The 18,548-nt window shown below is 36.4% G+C and overlaps 2 protein-coding genes across 6 annotated transcripts; both read right to left on the minus strand.

Moving 5' to 3' along the window:
• Positions 1-7,118: 7,118 nt before the first annotated feature.
• Positions 7,119-9,307, minus strand: LOC142162881 (protodermal factor 1-like). Its single transcript, XM_075219922.1, has 3 exons — positions 9,053-9,307; positions 7,855-8,407; positions 7,119-7,717 (listed from the first exon to the last, which is right to left on the minus strand). The coding sequence occupies exons 1-3, from the start codon at positions 9,213-9,215 to the stop codon at positions 7,387-7,389; spliced, it is 1,047 nt and encodes a 348-aa protein (XP_075076023.1). The 5' UTR covers positions 9,216-9,307; the 3' UTR covers positions 7,119-7,386.
• Positions 9,308-13,254: 3,947 nt separating this feature from the next.
• On the minus strand, positions 13,255-18,163 carry LOC107795273 (phosphatidylglycerophosphate phosphatase 1, chloroplastic/mitochondrial). Of its 5 annotated transcripts, none has more exons than XM_016617875.2 (5): positions 17,319-18,163; positions 17,136-17,213; positions 15,750-15,823; positions 15,569-15,676; positions 13,261-13,449 (listed from the first exon to the last, which is right to left on the minus strand). In XM_016617875.2, the coding sequence occupies exons 1-5, from the start codon at positions 17,959-17,961 to the stop codon at positions 13,276-13,278; spliced, it is 1,077 nt and encodes a 358-aa protein (XP_016473361.1). In that variant the 5' UTR covers positions 17,962-18,163; the 3' UTR covers positions 13,261-13,275. The 5 variants fall into 5 exon arrangements, with proteins under 5 accessions (XP_016473363.1, XP_016473361.1, XP_016473365.1 ...); XM_016617879.2 differs by lacking the exon at positions 13,261-13,449 and adding an exon at positions 13,843-14,109 and having other exon boundaries at positions 15,569-15,672; XM_016617876.2 differs by lacking the exon at positions 13,261-13,449 and adding an exon at positions 13,843-14,109.
• Positions 18,164-18,548: the final 385 nt, after the last annotated feature.

Raw genomic sequence — 18,548 nt, forward strand, 5'->3', positions numbered from 1 at the left:
TGCTGAAAATTTTGTGGCTAAATGTGACAAGTGCCAAAGATATGGTAACAATATGCATAGATCTGTAGAATTATTACATTCGGTCATTGCACCATGGCCTTTTATGAAGTGGGGTATGGACATCGTGGGACCACTACCGCTAGCCAAAGGCAAGGTAAGATTTTTGCTAGCACTCACTGATTACTTTACTAAGTGGGTAGAAGCAGGTGCTTTTAAACATGTACGAGAAAAAGAGGTCAGAGATTTCATTTGGCGAAACATCATATGCCGATTCGGTGTACCAAAGGAAATCATATGTGATAACGGCCCACAATTTATAGGTGCACAAATTACAGAATTTTTTCAAAGTTGGCAAATTAAAAGGATTACTTCAATGCCTTACCATCCGGTGGGTAATGGATAAGCTGAATCAACGAATAAAGTCATTATCAACAATTTGAAGAAAAGGTTGGAGGAATCCAAAGGCAATTGGCCAGAGGTGTTACCTAGTGTTTTGTGGGCTTACCGAACAACTGCAAAAACGTACGGGGGAAACACCGTTCTCACTTGTATATGGAGCTAAAGCCTTGATCCCAGTCGAGATAGGGGAGCCAAACACGAGATATACACAAGCAACTGAGGAGTCAAACGAAGAATAAATGCGAATAAACCTAGATTTACTTGAAGAAAGAAGGGAAGCTGCACTAATAAGGATGGCAGCGCAAAAACAAGTTATGGAACGATACTATAATCAGAAAGCTCATCTCAGATACTTCAAGATTGGGGATTTCATACTCAATAAGGTTTTCCAATCAACAAGAGCAGCTAATGCGGGATAGTTAAGTCCAACTTGGGAAGGACCTTATAAGATTCACGGTATCGCAGGAAAAGGAGCATACGAGCTGGAAACAATGGATGGAAAGATTCTACCTTCACATTGGAATGTTGTTCATCTGAAGAGATACTATTTCTAAGGAAAGGAAATATCCACGGGCAGGTACCCTCATTTTAAAATTTTATTTTTGAATTGTTAAATTTTACTAATGATTTTAGATGATAGGCAAAAAGCTAACCCGCACTGAGTGATGAATCACGACCTGTAAGACACGTGGAAAAAATATAAATTTCCGGTCTAGGGTTACAACTATTCTGATAGAAATTTAAATGGGTTAAGTAGTCTTCATCTAAAATCGTACCTCCGAGTCCGGTATATTTTTCCTTTTTAGGAAAAAGATCGCATGGAAGGAGTAATCAAGTGCTCGAGATTTCATACTTCAAAGCTCAAACACTTGAGGGACTATATAATATACATAGGACATATATATAAAGAAGGCAAAGAAGATTGAATGCAAGTTAAATGCAAGTCAAGCCCAAAAGTCTACTCATCAAATATATCAAGTGCAGAGCAAAGACACGAGCCAATAACACAAGCTAGTCAAAAACCCTTCATATAGATTTCAAAATCTTATGATGTCTAGGTTAAAGGCAAGGTTTAGTCATGGGTATAAAAAACCCTTGGATTTTATTTCCTTTTTTGCAAATCTATTGTAATAAAAACAGTTACGAAAAGTTATAGAAGATATTTAAATACATGTAAGATGTTACTTAAACTTGACAAAGTTCAGATGAAAATTTTATCAAAGTTATTTCAAGAAACATATGTGTTCCTATTTCTTTTTCGTATATTTACACTATTATGAAGTTGAGATGTATTCTTCATTAATTATCGAGTATAAAAGGGCCCTCTTTTATAAATTCATATTTGATCAGATATCCATGAAGTTAAAAACCATTTTTTAAAACAAAAAATGCAAAAGGGTAAGACAAAAACCCACGAATTAACAAACAAAACCTTAAATATAAAGGCAAAAAAGAGCAAAACAGAAGCTCAAGATAATTAAGTCAAACAAAAACTTCATAGTATTAAGTTTAGACTAAGTATGACCTTAGTCCTAAACTGATTGTCATTTATACAAAATGCCCCGAAAAGGTCTGGGGACTTGACATTTCCAAAAAACCAAACCCCCAAATGGGACCAGGGGTAAAACCACCAAGAAAAAAAAGGGAATTACACTTCACAAACTTTCACTAAGGGACAAAAGAATGATCTAAAGCAGTATCATTAGCAGCAGAAGGTTCGGGTTGACTTGAAGGAGCTGGGGCATTCACCGTACCCATATCATCTTCAACATGCTCAGGAGTGTCAGCCATGGGAGATTGAAAATCTTGGCCTTGCTGAGTTTTTTCAATAGTCTCCTTTATCTTGGCTAATTCAGCATCCAAGTTGAAACCCTTTTGGCTAGCCTCCACAAGGGTATCGTGGCGTGTGTTTAAAATAGCCCAACTGACTTCAATAGTAGTCTTGTCCTTAAGAATCTCATAATCTCTCTCCCACTGATCAATCTCGTTTCTGAGCTTTTTATTCTCAGCCAAGGCAGTATCATAAGAAGATTGCAGAAGAGCAAGTGAACTTTCGAAAGAACTGACCTTATCAGAAGACTCACAGAGATCTTCTTGGGTCTGAGTAAGTGGTTGCACGAGTTCGCCGGCGTAAACCTCTTTCTCGCTTAGCAAAGCCTTCAACCTTCTAATTTCCTCACTAGCCTTAGAGAGTTGCTCAGAAAATGATGTCTCGAGGAGATTTTTGTCCTTATCAGCTTGATTTGAGGAAGCCTTCTCAACTGCTAACTCTGAAGTCAAAACCTTCAACTGTTGTTCTAAGGTTCACTTGCTTTCTTCTAACATTTCCATATCAAGTTGAATGTTTTCGTATTATTCTTTCCAGTTGTCCGCTTCAATCTGATAATCATGCATTAACTGCTACGTATGAGAAACCCTCTTCATCATCTCTGTGCCAACAAGATTGATCTAAAAAAAGAAGAGAAAAGGGTAAGAACTTTAATAAAAGGATAGAATAAAGTGTGAAAAGTAACAAATACCTTTAGTGATGATTGCACTATGTCATTCATCCAAGTCAAAGAGTTGTGACTCTCGAGCTTGGATTTCTCAACTGGATCGATCAGAGGTTTCAACCACACGTTAGCTCGACCTGACTTTCTCAAAAGGTTATCATCGGTAGGAACGTCAATGATAATCTGCTTCATTGCTCCACTTCCACTCGAGGAACCAACCTCAGTATGAGGGACAATAATAGGGGGAATTGTGGAAGAAGTCATAACAGCTTGGGACGGAGCAGCAACGGTAGCAGTCACAACTAGTAAAGAGCGCGTCACAGGAATAGGCATGATAAAAGAGGCAAGGGGTACTTCATCAGAAACTAAACCCAAATTATCACTATCAAACCCACAAGAAAAAAGCTGATCATCAGAATCATGAGCTGTCGCAGGAGTATCATCATCAAGCTCACCAAAGTGGCTTCAACATGCTTGGCTATGGGAATAGAACGGGGAGGAGTTGTTTCATCATCTGAAAAGATGCGTTTCTGGCTCGCGGCCTTTTAATCAAGGAACCTCCATCTTGTTCTTCCTCTTCTTCAGAATCTTGGGTCGTATCAGCCTTCTTTTTCGATGAAGAACCCAAGATTATCTCTTAAGCTCTTTCCAAAGAAACTCTAGAAGCTACGACAGCATCAGCACTAATACCTCGAATGGGAAATCTTAATATAAAGAAGGATCAAAACAAATTCTAAAGAAAGGGTGAATAAAAGTATGAAGAAGAGATGAGAAAAGCCTTTACCATGAGTTTTCACCTTCCAACCAAACCTATGCGACAGTTTTTTCCAAGATCTATCTTCCATTGGAGCAACATTCAATAACTTTCCTACCCAACCACGGAAATTGGGAATCTCGTCAACAATTCTCATGGTTGCTAGAAAAGAGGAAAAAGTTAAATGGTAGCGGGAAAAATAAAGGGAAAAGATAGAAAAAGTTGTAAAAGGAAAACTTACGTGCAAAATTTCACTTCTCAGGAAATGGAACATTTTCTTCACCCACTAAACAAACAGTGGGGGCAGCAACAAACCTGGTATACCAACCACAATCCTTATCATCCTCTGGACTAACTAACACTCTCTTACTTCTCGCTACTAAAGTAAAAATTCCATGACGGAAAAGTTTAGGGGAGTAAAGATGAATCAAATGGAAGAAAGTAAAAGAAATATTAGCCATATTGGTTAAATGCCTTAAGCATGCAATATCCCTCCATACAATGGGGCCAATCTGTCCTAAACAAACGTCGAAAAAATAACAGAATTCGACGATAACAGGATCAATGGGAGGTTTAAAATTCAGCGAAAAGGGTATGTATACACAAAAGAAAACCCGGTCAAGTAAGATGTAATCCTTTGGTTAGCATTGGGAATTATAATGGGAAAATCATGTCTCCAGTGGCAATCCCTACGAACAACAGAGATCAGACCTTCAGTGATTTGAGATGGGTAAATATCAGCACGATCTAAAGAAGACATAGAAGAAACTTGGTTTCTGATCGACTCTCTATCAGTGTAAAAAGATAGTTCGGTAGGAAAAATTTCATCTACCAAAGGCTCACGAAGGGGTTCATTAGAATCTTTACTTCTAGATGAAGATCTATGGGAAAGAGAACCTCTAGTTCTAGAAGGTGGAGTAGAACTCACAGGAGGTATAGAAGAGCCTCGTATCGATGAAGACCCTAAACTACGAAGTCTTCCTCCTTTTCTGCTTCTAAGAGGAGCAAGAGGAAGGCCATCAACAATAGGGACTTTTGAGGGTTAGGGTTTGAAGAAGACATAGTAGTACGAGAAAGAAGAAAACAAGAAGTGAATATTCTAAACTTTTTATGAGAAAAACAAAGACGAAAACTATATTTATACTCAGAAGCAACCGTCAAAGGAAAAGGTGTAATGATGGAAACGTCAAGATGGAAGATGTCACTTCGTAATTGATGAAGCCGTAAAAAAGCCCTAAAAGACGCTGAAAAGTTGCAGAACCAATCAGAAGATGTCACGCATCACGAGCATTAAATAGAATTGACATATGAAGCGTTAGTTCCAGAAAAAGAATAATGGCAGCAAATATTCCCGGTTAAATGGGATCCACTTCCCAAATATTCTATTGATAAATAAATGGCAAGTGGGAGGACTATCTGCATTGGAAAAAATTAAGTTCATGTATAGAATTAATTATGAGGTGACATGTCATGACACGTGGTCTGGTAAAGGAATGGCAGTTGGCGAAGAATAGTTGAAGAGGCACGAGCTTTGGCAGGCACGAGCAGAGATCCAAGAAAACAAGAAGGGATAGGTGCTCGAACCTCTTGGTATTCTGAAGACGCATCAGAAGAATGAACCTAAATAGCAAAAGGGGTATAGATACGTATTATTGGTGATTAATAGGCATTAATTACAGAAAATGTTATGGAATCGGTATTGGATCAGTTATGATTACCAATTATAACGTTACATTAAATGCCATTAATTGTCCATAATGACTCCATTATGAAAGGAGAAAAACTATTACTTAGAAATAGCTATAAAAAGTGAAGATTGAACATTTGTAAGGACACAAAATACTATTGGAATATACTGATTTACTTTGCTTTCTATTTATTTATGTCAATTATTCCTATTTCTACTTGATTATTAGTAAACCGAGTTCTTCTAAAAATAAACTTTGACTGAAATCCCTATTTTTGGTTAAACAATCTATCAATGGCTTAGTTTCTATTTCCAATCCTTTCATAAAACATGTCTATCTTCCTTATGAGCAACCTAAGGAGAGATTTTACACTTTAATGACTTGTCGCTCCCTTGGTTTTGATCACACCACCAAGAAACATTAAGTACTCACGGCACAAATGGCTTCTCACGAAGAAAATAGGAAATTTGAAGCAATTTACTGGATTTCAACCATTGGGGTGGACAAGTCGTGGAGAGAGATTTCCTGTTGCGCCAATTTTCACCCTAGGAAGCAAAGTTGTGTTTATATCGACAGGTTCATTTATTTTGTAAATAAATCTCAATGTGACTGACATAGGTGCATTCAGTGTTAGAGATGAAAGTTTACTAGAATGATTTCGTTCCCTGATGGGAAATGGTCATTCAGTTTTTCAGAATCTTTGCCAAGAATAGTAGAAATAAAGGGACAAGTTGCACTTTTAGATCACAAAAATTTCGGAGGTGATGAAATGATTCTTCTACTACCTTTTATTGCTACATTATGCATATACAACTTTGTTTTTGTTTATAGTTGCTAAGTATTGTGGCACTAAATATCTACAAATTTCAAAGTGGATGGATATAAGCTGCAGAGGCAAGGTTATAGCCCCAGTGAAGAATGAGCTTCTTTTAGAATTTTCGGCTAAATTAGCAAGGAGATCAGCTGGAATATTGCCTTTCCTAAATGTACGAAGGAATTGAAATTGACTTTCCAGGTTCATGTGTTAGACTTATCTGATAGATCCTCTTGAATTTGCCATGAACATCTAATCTCTCCCTTTATCATTAGCATAATTTGGAGGGAGTCTGATTCCACACTCTAAATTTTATTGTAGCTTATTTTCCTCAAATTTTCTTACGAGATTAATTGTTGTGCTTAATCCATACAAGAATACAATGTAAACATAAGAACTAGTGTTCTTTTTAACGAAACAACTATGTGCAAACATAAATCTATGCTAGGAAAATTAAAGTTTCTTCATAGTGATTTGTTTGTGATGTTTAGTCATACAGAGCCCATCTTCATGTCATCTAATTAATTGCTAAATATATTTTCATCTACTTAAACATCATATCACCATCCTATGCTTTTCATTGCATATTTTTGTTGGGGATTTTTTTTCTTGGGGGGAGGGGGGATTTCTAGCATATGAGGATAAACAATCTACCTTGTGGAAGCAGTCATATATTGCGGAATATGCTTGAGTTATTATCAACAGTCTGTACTTTTAATTAAGACCGTATAGTGTAGGTGGTTGATGAATATATTTATTCACTCTCATGTAGTATTACCCAAAGAGCTAGACAAATAATATGAAAACATAGACTTATAGTATGACTTTGGACTAATTGTCTCGAATTTGGAGCTGATAATACAGAGAGATACATCAGCTTTCAAAGTGTAGCATTAAAGATTCTGTAGATATGGAAATGTGTGTAGTTATCTATATTAATGAACCTAATGCATCAAGAAGATCCTTAGTTCTTTAATTTAAAGGAGAAAAAGTAATATTTCTGAATTTGGAACGTGGCATTCACTCATGTAGCCTACAACAACAAAGGCATACATTTGACTAATTAACTCATAAAACAGAAAGTTGGTATCCTCTTAATGTTGTAAGATACAAAAGCACAGAGAAAAAACATTACTAGTATTCAATCCTAAGTAATTAAACACACAGGATAACACTATAAAACAGGACATAGCAAGAAACTGAAAGTGACTTTGATGGAAAGAAATTCTGACTTAATTCTCAAGCTCTGGGCTTGAGCCGACCCTCGTTGGCTAACTTGAACAGCTGTGCCTGAGCTGATGCAGATTTGTCTGAACTGAGTGCTGTGACAAAACTATTCCTCACTTGGTCTGTAGTGTAGGTGAACCTCCTGCTAACCATGGAGTTCAATAAAGAAGCTGTTCCTTCTCTGTAGAGCTCCCCTAAGCCATCCGGGCGAGTGTTTGAAAGTGCTTGCAGTAAGTTCATGTTTGCACCCAAAGCTGGAACACTAGACACACCAAATGCATTGCCTACACTTCCCCACCAGCCGAGTATGCCCCATATCAGTGTTGGGTGAGTCCTCCAGTAGCTGCAGTTCATAACATTTCATGTTAGGACATGCCACTCATATTGTAGTTAAAAGTGCAAAAGTTTATACTGCCTCTGTTCCGTTCATATGATGCGCTTTTCCTAGTCTTTTCTAAACAGAATCACACCTTCACTTACTCGCATGTAAAAGGTGGTGAGTTGGGGTCAATTGGAAAGACTCCTGGAGCACTTGGAGTGCCTGGATCAATAGTAGGAGTAGTTGGTGGTGTTTCAACGACAGGAGTAGTTGGTGGTGTTTCAATGATAGGTGTAGAAGGGGTAGTGGGTGTAATACTAGGGGTACTAGGTGTAGGAATACTTGGAGGACTTCCACCATAGTAACCACCCCCTGGAGTACTTGGAGTGCCAGGGTCAATGGTAGGAGGTGTAGGCGGGGTGACAATAGTAGGTGTGGAGGGGGTGGATGGTGTACTGGGGGTACTAGGTGTAGGTGTAGGAGTACTTGGAGGGCTTCCACTATGAGATGGAGGGGAGGGATAGTAACCACCACCTCCATGGCCTCCTGAAGGAGGCGATGGGGTAGGGTTGTGGTGATGCCCGCCACTAGGGGCGGGATTACCACAGTTTGCAGGTGGTGTTCCTCCATGGCTACCGCCTCCATGCGAAGGTGTTCCGTGAGAAGGTGATGTTCCATGGCCACCTCCTGAATGTGATGGAGGTGTGTGAGAACCTGTTAATCATAAAACTATGTCGTGAGTACTGCAAAATGGTATATATAAAGAGGAGTTAATATATATACACTGACAATAACAGAAAGAGTTTTTGCACTTACTTTAACCTATTGTAACAAGAAATTTGTCTTATTTTCATGTTACGTAACTATAGTTATCTTTTAGGTGACCTATAATGTATAGAGAAGTTAAACTCTAGGTAAGATCATTCAAAATAATATTTGAATAAATGCTCATGTCTCCAAATTTGGGAAGACTTGGAAAAGATGTTGGTTTAGCAAACATATTCTATTATGTACATCTGTGTTGGTTCTTGTTTAGCTATTTTACCTTTATAATTTCTGCTACTACCAGCAAATCAGCCCATTTTAGGTTCATAAAGTAGTTAAAGAAAACATATTAGCTTTTGTCAACTAAACTTTAAAATAACTAGTAACAAGAAGACTATGAAACTATATACGATAAACATTAATCCAAATAACCGCTCACCTAATCTCTTAAACTGAAAATAACCAAGGATATACAATGTGTATAATTCATGTATAATATGTGTATAATTGTGCATAATCAATGTATACCGACTAGAAAAAGTAATTAAACAGCGAATCTGTCCGGGTATTTGAATTAAAGATATGAGAAGAGACCTGTTGGGGGACTTCCGGCATTTGGATCAGGAGAGTAATAAGTCTTTTGTTCTTCAAAAGAAGCAGTAGACATGACAGGAATGACCAAATTCTGTGCAAACAATGCAGCAAAGGCAGCCCAAAGAATTAGAGAAGTCTGCTTTCTTCTTCCCTCCTTCCCCATCTTTGTTTGCTTTCAAAGGAGAGTGACTTAGAGAAAAAAAGAAGAGAGAAGGTGAAAGAGTTAAGTGATGGGAATTGACAAAAGAAAGGAGCTGGATATATAAAGAGTAATGAGATATAGAAGTTAATATAAGCAGGTGAAAGAGTATGTGGTTAGTTGTGTACGTTGCAGGAGCATTTAAATTGTCATTTAAATCTCACTGTGCTGTAGTATACTCCATAGCTCTACACATATCCAAGTATAAGTATTTACCCTGACAAATCAAATTATGTTCCATGTCTTCAGTTATGGAATTGTGGAAAATCAGTATGATAAATTGCTTGTAATATTTTATTAATATGTTGGTGATATGTGCCCATGTTAGAAGCACTACTTATGCTTGTGACTACTAATGCAGTGTCCAGAAGTATAATGTCTTAAGAAAATAAAGTTAGATCTGCTCTTTCCCCCAAAAAAAAAGGAAGTTAAGTTATATGAACTATCGACATATAGAATTTTGTATGCAACCATTGTTTAGTTTAACCTCTACTAGTACGTTCGTTATTATTTTTACTAGATTACTAATAAAATACTATGATAGAGAATTACATGTAATTATCTTACAAGTGACCTAATAATTGTAATATATTTCTAGATTGTCTGTTATTTTCGGGTTAGATTGTATTATTGTATTTTTTATTACCTACATCCAGTTTCATCAGGTTTACTTACTCTATAAGGAGCTAGTTTACCAAATGGCCGCTCGAAAATGGCCAAATAGGACAAGAGGGGTTGCTCAGACGGTCATTACAACCCCCACCTACTCCCTCGGATTATGGATTCGAGTCACCGAAGGAGCAATAGCTCCAAAAAAGGTATCAAAGAGGAATCAGGGTGGGAATCTAAAAAAAAAAAAAAGAATGGCCAAATGGAGCTAGTTTACCAAATAGCCTTGTAAGCATAATCATTTTGTGTGTTATTTGTACATCATGTCCCTTTACAATTTTAAAATTAAGAAAATGATATTTTTAGATCTCTTACGTGTAAAAGACAGATCTTTTTAATTCTCTCATGTATAAAAAAAAAAGGTAGCTAGGATCATAAAACTAAAAACAAGTTTTTAAAGAGCCACATAATCAATTGACCCTATTTTGTTTCTCTGTCAATTGTCTAATGCAGATGGAATACAGAAAGAAACGAGATACATTGTTGAAAAAGGAAATGAGTAGAAGGAACTGATTGCCTGAGAAGTTGTTTCTTTCAGTGCCACTTCCTCCCTCCTGTGCTTTATTTCTTTTTTTGTGTGTTTTTCTCGTGTAAAAAGTGACAAGATTTCTTGTCTTTTTCATTTCAATAAAGAAATTACTAGCATTTTTGGTCTTTTTGAAGCACTTTCTTATAGATCTATTCAAAAGTTCACAACCTTATTATATGTAATGAAGGTTTCAACTCTCAATCATAATAATGGCAAGTGTGAAGATGCCTCTTTCTATATCGATTTCAGAATGTCAAATGTTGCACGAATTAACAGTTGTATATTAGTCAGTGGTGTACGTAAAATTTTGCATGCGCGGTGTCGACTAATTGTTATCACAATTCTACTTGTATGTGAGTTTAAGTTTGGAGTTGTAGTCTTGTAAAGGTATTAAAATTTGACTTCTCGTCCTAAATTGATGTTTATTTTGCATTATGCTCTAGGGTTATCAATCTATAATCATACATGTACATTATTTTTTAATTAAGTACTATTATCTACCCATATATTAAGTATATCATTAGTGTCTCCTCCACTGGATCTAGGGTCAAATCCTTTTTCTTGCGGTTGTGCTGGTCTATTTTTAACTCAAATGGCCGTTCGCAGCATTGAAGAAAGCATGATGCAAAATGCTCTAAGAGAGTTGATACTACCTGCGGTCCATAATAAATGATTTTTTGTTTTTTTATTTTAGTCCAAAATAAGTGACTTTTTATGTAATCAAGAAGAAATTAACTTTATTTTTTCCAAACTTTGCCCTTGTTTACAAATTCCAATACATCAAGTTAACAATATGTAATTTAGTCAAAATACCTTTTTTCTCCGGGAGTTAGTATTTTCTTAAATGGTGTGTGAAAAGCAAAAAGGTCACTTATTATGAACTCGGGGGAGTAACTAGTTTATGAAAATAGCCACTCCCAATGGAGGTTTACATGTCCCTGAATTTGTTGTAATATATTGCACTAAAGATGTTTGAAATCAGTCGTCAATCTAAGCAAATGGTTATAATGAAGGTTGTTAGAGCTGTTAAATGGATGTTTAAAACTGTCATTATACTGCTGCCGACAGTAGATGTGTTTATAATTCAATATTAATGATCACATTTCTAGTTTGACGTTTAATATTCTGCATATTGATACAAGAGGTTCAGCAATAAGGTGACACTTGGTAAGCATGGTACAGTATAAAAAATAGTAGCCCTGAGTGCCCTGATATATCAGGTTTAATGCCCCTGACAGACAACTAGGTCAAGCAGTACGTTGTGAATTGCAGTAGTAAATGAGACAGCAAAACAATTGTCCCTACATTCGCATTTTAATTAGAATTTTCACTAAAAAAAAAAACATAAAAAGTTAAACATACGAAATTTAAAATATAAAGAAGTAAACACACAAAAAAAATAATTTCAACATCTATTATATATATATAAAGATTCAAGCAAATAAACACCATACACACTCCTAGTTCTGTGTTAGTCTTGTGTTAAAGACACCTTTGACTGTTGGCTTCGGTATCGAGAAAAAAATTGGTTTACCTTCAAATTCAATGGTGGTTGGAGTACCACTGTACTAGCTAGGTTTATATGGTTGTTGCAGCCTAAGTTGTAAGGATGTACATGAGGATCTCTACTCAACCTTTAGCAGTACAGGGGAAGAAATCGGCGGCAGAGCCAGGATTTGAATCTTATGGGTTAGGAATTGTTATCCTTTTAAGTTACTGATTCTAAATTAATAATTAATACATATTCAATAAATTTCTTAAGATAAATATATAGTTTGAACAAAAGCTAGTAGATTCGGCCAAACCCGCATATCACACTCTGGCTTCGCCCCCGGAAGAAATGAAACCAACATTATATGAAGGGTCCCTTATATCAATAAGATTTTACAAGTATTCGCTCTATTCCATTTTACTTATTCATTTTAGCAAATCAAGATAAAGATAATTTTTTTTTTAATTTTATCTTTATCATTAATTATTTATTTTCTAAGATTTCTTGAAATGCTATTATTATTATGGATAAAATTATAAAATACATATTTTATTTGTGTTTTTCTTTAAAAAAAAAAAGTGCAAAATCAAAAATGAACCATTAAAAATGAACGAATGAAGTATTTGGTGAAATAGTAAGAAAGACCGAGACCATCATTAATATAATGGAGGCCCCATTTCCATGGGCATAATTGCCCATAAAAAACAAGCCAAGTGGTAGGTTTGTCATCTAGGTGATATTTAATGATTTACATTTACCTCCTTTGTTCTGTTACTTAGGGTATCATTATCATGGAAGCCTAACTAGTCTTCCCAGAACATTTATGTCAATTTGATACACGTGTCCCTGTTTGGTGAAAAAATTTAAATTACAGATGAAAGACCAAAAGAAAATATCATTGCAGATCCTTTCGAGCTTCAACCATTGCAAAAAAAATCACAAGTTACGGATAGACAACAAAAGAAGATATATAATGGCATTGCTTGTCATGGAAGCAGACGCGTATTTAGAATTTTCAAAATATGGGTGCATCACTGAAGAGAAAAAAAGATGCTAAATGAGAATCAATCCCTATTCTTTTAGATAAATAACTTAATTTTCGATCAAGTGCATCATTCAACCTTTTTATAGCATGGGTGCCCAGGGGCGGATTTAGGGGGCGCAAGGGTGTTCACCCGAACATCCTTCGCCGAAAAATTACACTGTATATATAAGGCAAAATCTGTTTTCTATCTCTATATATTAAGTTTTGAACACCCTTAATACAATCCAAAAGTGTAGTTTAGTGGTCAAGGGGGTTCAAAATGCACATAAGGTCATGGGTTCAATTCCCACTAGCTATAAAAAAAAAAACTTTTGTGAACCCCCTTCATGGAGATCCTGCCTCTGCCACTGTGGATGCCAGTAGATAATATTAGATTAGTTTTAGGAAATATGTATACAAAATACCTAGTTTGACGGTGATAACATGAGTTCATGTACACCTTTTTTGGGGGCAAAATCCTCCCCTGCATGGAAGTGCATATAATAGGTTAATATATTTTTATATGTTTTTGAGCTAGTATGATGAGTTTCTACAAAGGTCTAAGGTTAAGTTGGTGCAACCTGCGTGGATTTAGGGGGCGGAAGGGGTTCGACTTTAGGAGGCGGAAGGAGTTCACTCAAATCCCTTTCGTCGGAAAATTACATGGTACATATAAGGCAAGATCTATTTTGTACTTCTATATATTATATTTTGAATCCCTTAACACAATCCAAAAGCATAGCTCAGTGGTCAAGGAATTTCAAAACTGGTGAGGTAGTTGGTTCAATTCTCACACTCCGCCATTGAGTGTAAAATTATAGTAGTCGGATTAAACTTAAAAGAATGTTAGATGGGGTTGGAGAAATGAGACATGTTGTTTGGTCGAAAATATGATGTTTTCCAGCCATAAGTTGTATCTTTGGTCTTGTATTTTACTCTTCACTGGACTACTCTGTATAATAGCTAGTGGCAATAACAAGATGGCTGATGAACAGATATTTTTCTAAAAAAGGAAAAAAATTCCCTAAGACTAAAGTAGTTCGTCCTTTACACACTGCCGGCAATTAGGAAGAAGCCAGTGACTGATTGGTTTTATCCCTTTCTTAGACCATCTGTTCACAAGGGCCATTTCAAGTATTCGGACCTGCAAACATTTTGCTTCTATGATTAAAAACTTCTCAAGAAAAGCTAAAGCTTAAAATGCAAAGACAAAAAAGAGGGATGCGAAAATATAAGTCCAAATTAAGTAGAAGCAGAAGTTGTCTTCTTAAAATCAGCAATTTTAGTAAAATGGCATGACCAGTAGCAAGATAGCACCCAATAAGGTGCCACGATCCTTGTTAGTTTTTCCTTTTAATTCAGCGTACATGACAATTGTATGCAATGAGAGGCAGCTTGAAGCGAACAAGTTATATAACAACAACACAACAACAACAATAAATCCAGTGTAATCCCATGAGTGGGATCTCGGGAGGGTAGTGTGTACGAAAACCTTACCCTTACCTTGAGAAGCTAGAGAGATTGTCTCTGATAGACCCTCGGCTCAAGGAAAGATGCAAAATAAGCATTAGCAACCAGTGGCGGAGGCAGAATTTCCACGAAACGGGGTTCAAAAAAAAAAAATGTAGCTAGTGGGAATTGAACCCATGACCTTATGTAGATTTTGAACCCCCTTGACCACTAAACTACACTTTTGGATTGTGTTAAGGGTGTTCAAAACTTAATATATAGAGATAAAAAACAGATTTTGCCTTATATATACAGTGTAATTTTTCGGCGAAGGGTGTTCTCGGGTGAACACCCTTGCGCCCCCTAAATCCGCCCCTGTTAGCAACAGACAATAACATTACCAAGATAACAAAGAAACTGAAGCGAAAGACGAACAAGTAGTATAAAAAAAACTGATACTCCCTCCGTTTCAATTTATGTGAACATATTTGACTCGACAAGGAGCTTAAGAAAAAAAAAAAGACTTTTGAACTTGTGGTGTAAAATGAGGCACATATATTTTGTGTGGCTATAAATTATTACATAAAAGTAAATTATTTTCAAATATGGAAAGAAATCATTTTTTTTGGCACGGACTAAAAAGACACATAAATTGAAACGGAGGGAGTATATCAAACAGGCCAATCAGCAAGATGCTAAAACCGTTTTAAGCACAGAAAATTGGATTTTCTTACAACTTCATCTTTAGTTAGCGTGCTAGAAGTTCATTGTAATAAAGATGCCAAATTTACAGTCACTACCAAGGATTTAACTAAGAGATGAAGTCCAGTAAAGAATAACAAAGGAAATTTGACTACATATATTGCATATCTGTAACTTTATCAAGAGATGGTCCACAAATCACTTATCAAGAGATGGTCTACAAATCAGTACAAACATTAAAGTTAGAGAAAAATCGTAAAGCACAAATTGTCAAAGCAGTACTATAATATATTTTCCTTTTCTCATCTTCCTTATTTAATCTATAATCTGTTTAGTAAGTAAGTTGAAGTTCTATAATTAACATGATTGCAAGAGGAGTATTATAACCAACTATTTATTCATTAGGATAAACCAAGAGTTTTATCAGAGAAGGCAGGATTGAAAAACCAAACCTGCCGCACAATAAGTGGCTCCTGTGAGAGGCTTAATGGTGCTGTCAAAATAGTAAGAAAGCCATTTCTGTTTCCATAAACGATATCTGTGAAAGGCCGATCGCCTACCTGCAAAGGACACATATGAGGTAAAGGAGAAAAAAATTACAAAAGAAAAACAAAAATGAAGAACCACATCTACCATAATAAGTCTTGAGGATTTACAACCAAATTGCCTTTCAATTTCTTCAGCTGTTCCAGCTGGCTTCTTCACCCCTATATTTTAGTGTTAAAGGAATCAGCAGATACTAATTGCATTAACTCAAGGCTAGGGTAAGTGACAAGAAAACATGACAGATAACTGGATTTACTATTCGAAGGGTACCATAGTAAATATGCCTTAGGCCCAATTTACGTAGTACCTTTTTAGTCTGCCCCAAAAAGAATATCTTTCTGTAATTCGAAATAATTCATCTTTAAACTCTCCATATTACTTTTAATGGGATGTTTTAGACCACAAGTTTCAAATGTAGTTCTTTTTCAAAAAATTCATATTCTGTCAAACATCATCATATAAATTGGGATGGACAGTAAGACATTTGAGATTTTGTACTCCCCTCAAAGTTTATATTGCACACATATTTCACCCTGTTCAGCTAACATAACAGTATTATTCTACACAATTTTCGTAAATTTCAACAACAATAAACCCTATATGATATCATAAATAGGTCTGGGGAGGGTAGTGACTAGTGTGTACGCAGACCTTAACCCTACCTTATAACGGTAAAGAGGTTGTTTCCGATAGACCCTCGGCTCAGGGAACAATGGAGAAAAGATAAAGCAGCCAAGTAGCAAACGATGGTAACAACAATGTAATATGGTATCGAGTTAATGACACAACATGTAATAATAAAGAACCATGATAAGATAATACAAAACTGGTAAGCTTAGGAGAAACACGCTACTATCAGTCAACCTACCACCCTAATCCTCGACTTCCACACCTTTCTATCGTGGGTCATATCCTCGGTAAGCTGAAGCAACGACATGTCATACCTAATTACCTCTCCCAATACTTCTTAGGCCTACTCGTTCCCTTCCTCAGACCCGCCATGGACAACCCCTCACACCTCCTGACTGGGGCATCTATGTCTCTCCTCTTCACATGCACAAACCATCTCAACCTCGATTCCTGCAACTTGTCCTCCATAGATGTCACTCCTACCTTATCCCTAATATAAGGTCATTCTTAATCTTGTCTTTCCTGGTATGCCCACACATCCATCTCAACATCCTCATTTCAGCTATTTTCATCTTCTGGACATGAACTTCTTAACATGCCAGCACTCAGGGCCATATAACATAATTTTCAAGAATTCAAATCCATTTAACTCCTCACTAAACTTTGATGTGATGTTTTCTCTGTTAAACCAAATTTTAACTATTACTTCAATATTTTCTTCCAATATCAGTAATATAACACGTAAGATACAATAACAATCTTAAACTCCGTTCTAGTCAAACACTATCACACAAAAGTCGATGCAGGTTGTACCAAATAGCATATGCATAGAACACAACTTACTGTGTCTAATGACTTTAATTCCAATTGCACGTTCAAGAATTCGTGCTTTTCTACCATCAGGGTCATATTCATCTAGTCCTACAAATTCCCAAATCATCAAACACTTAGTTCTGCAGAAAAAGAAAACACATTTAAAGTTACAACAAAACCCACAAAACCAATCATAATTCCTAATAAGATTACCTGCAGAATTGCTGAAAACTGCAATATTATCACCAAACAAAGATTTACACTGGCCTATGGATGAAGCAAGAGGAGACCACAAGTTCAAAGAATAAGGAACAGTAATAGTATTGTCCTTGTCAAAAACTACACCTTCAAAACCTCTTTTCTTCAGCTCAGCCCAATCAATATACCTTATATCTGGCACAAACACATTTGGTATTGCCAAGTTCTTGTTTTTGTAGAGAATCCCTGTAAAACAAGCAATTCCCTCCACGTTAATCCTCTGTCCCAATGCAGCTTTAAAACCTGCCCACCAACTGTTTGTTCTAATACTCGAACGAGTGATCACTGCAGTTTCTTGCTCCTCATTATCTTTTCTTTGATGGGGTTTCTCGTTTTCAACAGAAGGATAGAATTCTTGCCAAAATATATTGTTCAGTCTATCTGGGCCTGAATTTTTCTTGTGTTTTTCTTGTTCTTGATAACAACTGTGCGTAGAACTGAACACAAAGGAATTGTTTGTGCAGCGGGTAGGAGTGTGTGGAAAATGTGAGAGAAAAACAAATGTTTTCTTGTGGAAATGAAGGGAATGATTGGAGGGGAAATGCTTAGGAATGTAATAGTAACAAGTGTGCCATGGTGTAACTGAAGTTGACTGCATAATCTATCCTATAATTTATTTGTTGAATATTAAGGAAGTATGTGTTCAATGTGCAGATAAGGAAACTTTCTCATGGCATTATTAATGGAATCTCCATCTTTGTACGTCATTCTACATTCCCGCAGAAAGTAGAGGTGTTGGGTGGCCAAGATATGGTCTTAGCCACTCAATTGAGGGACAAAGTTTTAGTTGGAGATTTTCTGAGGTTCTCAGAAATTGGGCCAAGATCTACAAATGAAAGGGTGGAAACTGGCATTATGGCCCAATGAGATATACAATCCAATCAATGGGTTGACCTAAGTGGAAAATCTCTAAAAATTGCACGGGGCGCCCTATTTGGTCGCCCCCATTTAACCTATACCCATTTTTTTTAAACTTTTAACTTGTACCCACTTTTTAAACAATTTCCGCCCCTTTCTCCTCCTCCTTCTCCTCCTCAAAGTTATATCCGCCTCTTCTTTCTCAAACTTCTCCTTCTCCCTTTTCTGCAAGAAATTTGTTGCGGCTATGTATATAACTTGTGAATGCAAGTTCCTTGGTGGTTGTCTGAGATTGTACAGTGTGGTGGAGCTACTGAATCTTTTGGA

Source organism: Nicotiana tabacum, chromosome 8 (assembly GCF_000715075.1).
Source record: "Nicotiana tabacum cultivar K326 chromosome 8, ASM71507v2, whole genome shotgun sequence".
In the NCBI taxonomy this organism is placed as follows: Eukaryota; Viridiplantae; Streptophyta; class Magnoliopsida; order Solanales; family Solanaceae; genus Nicotiana; species Nicotiana tabacum.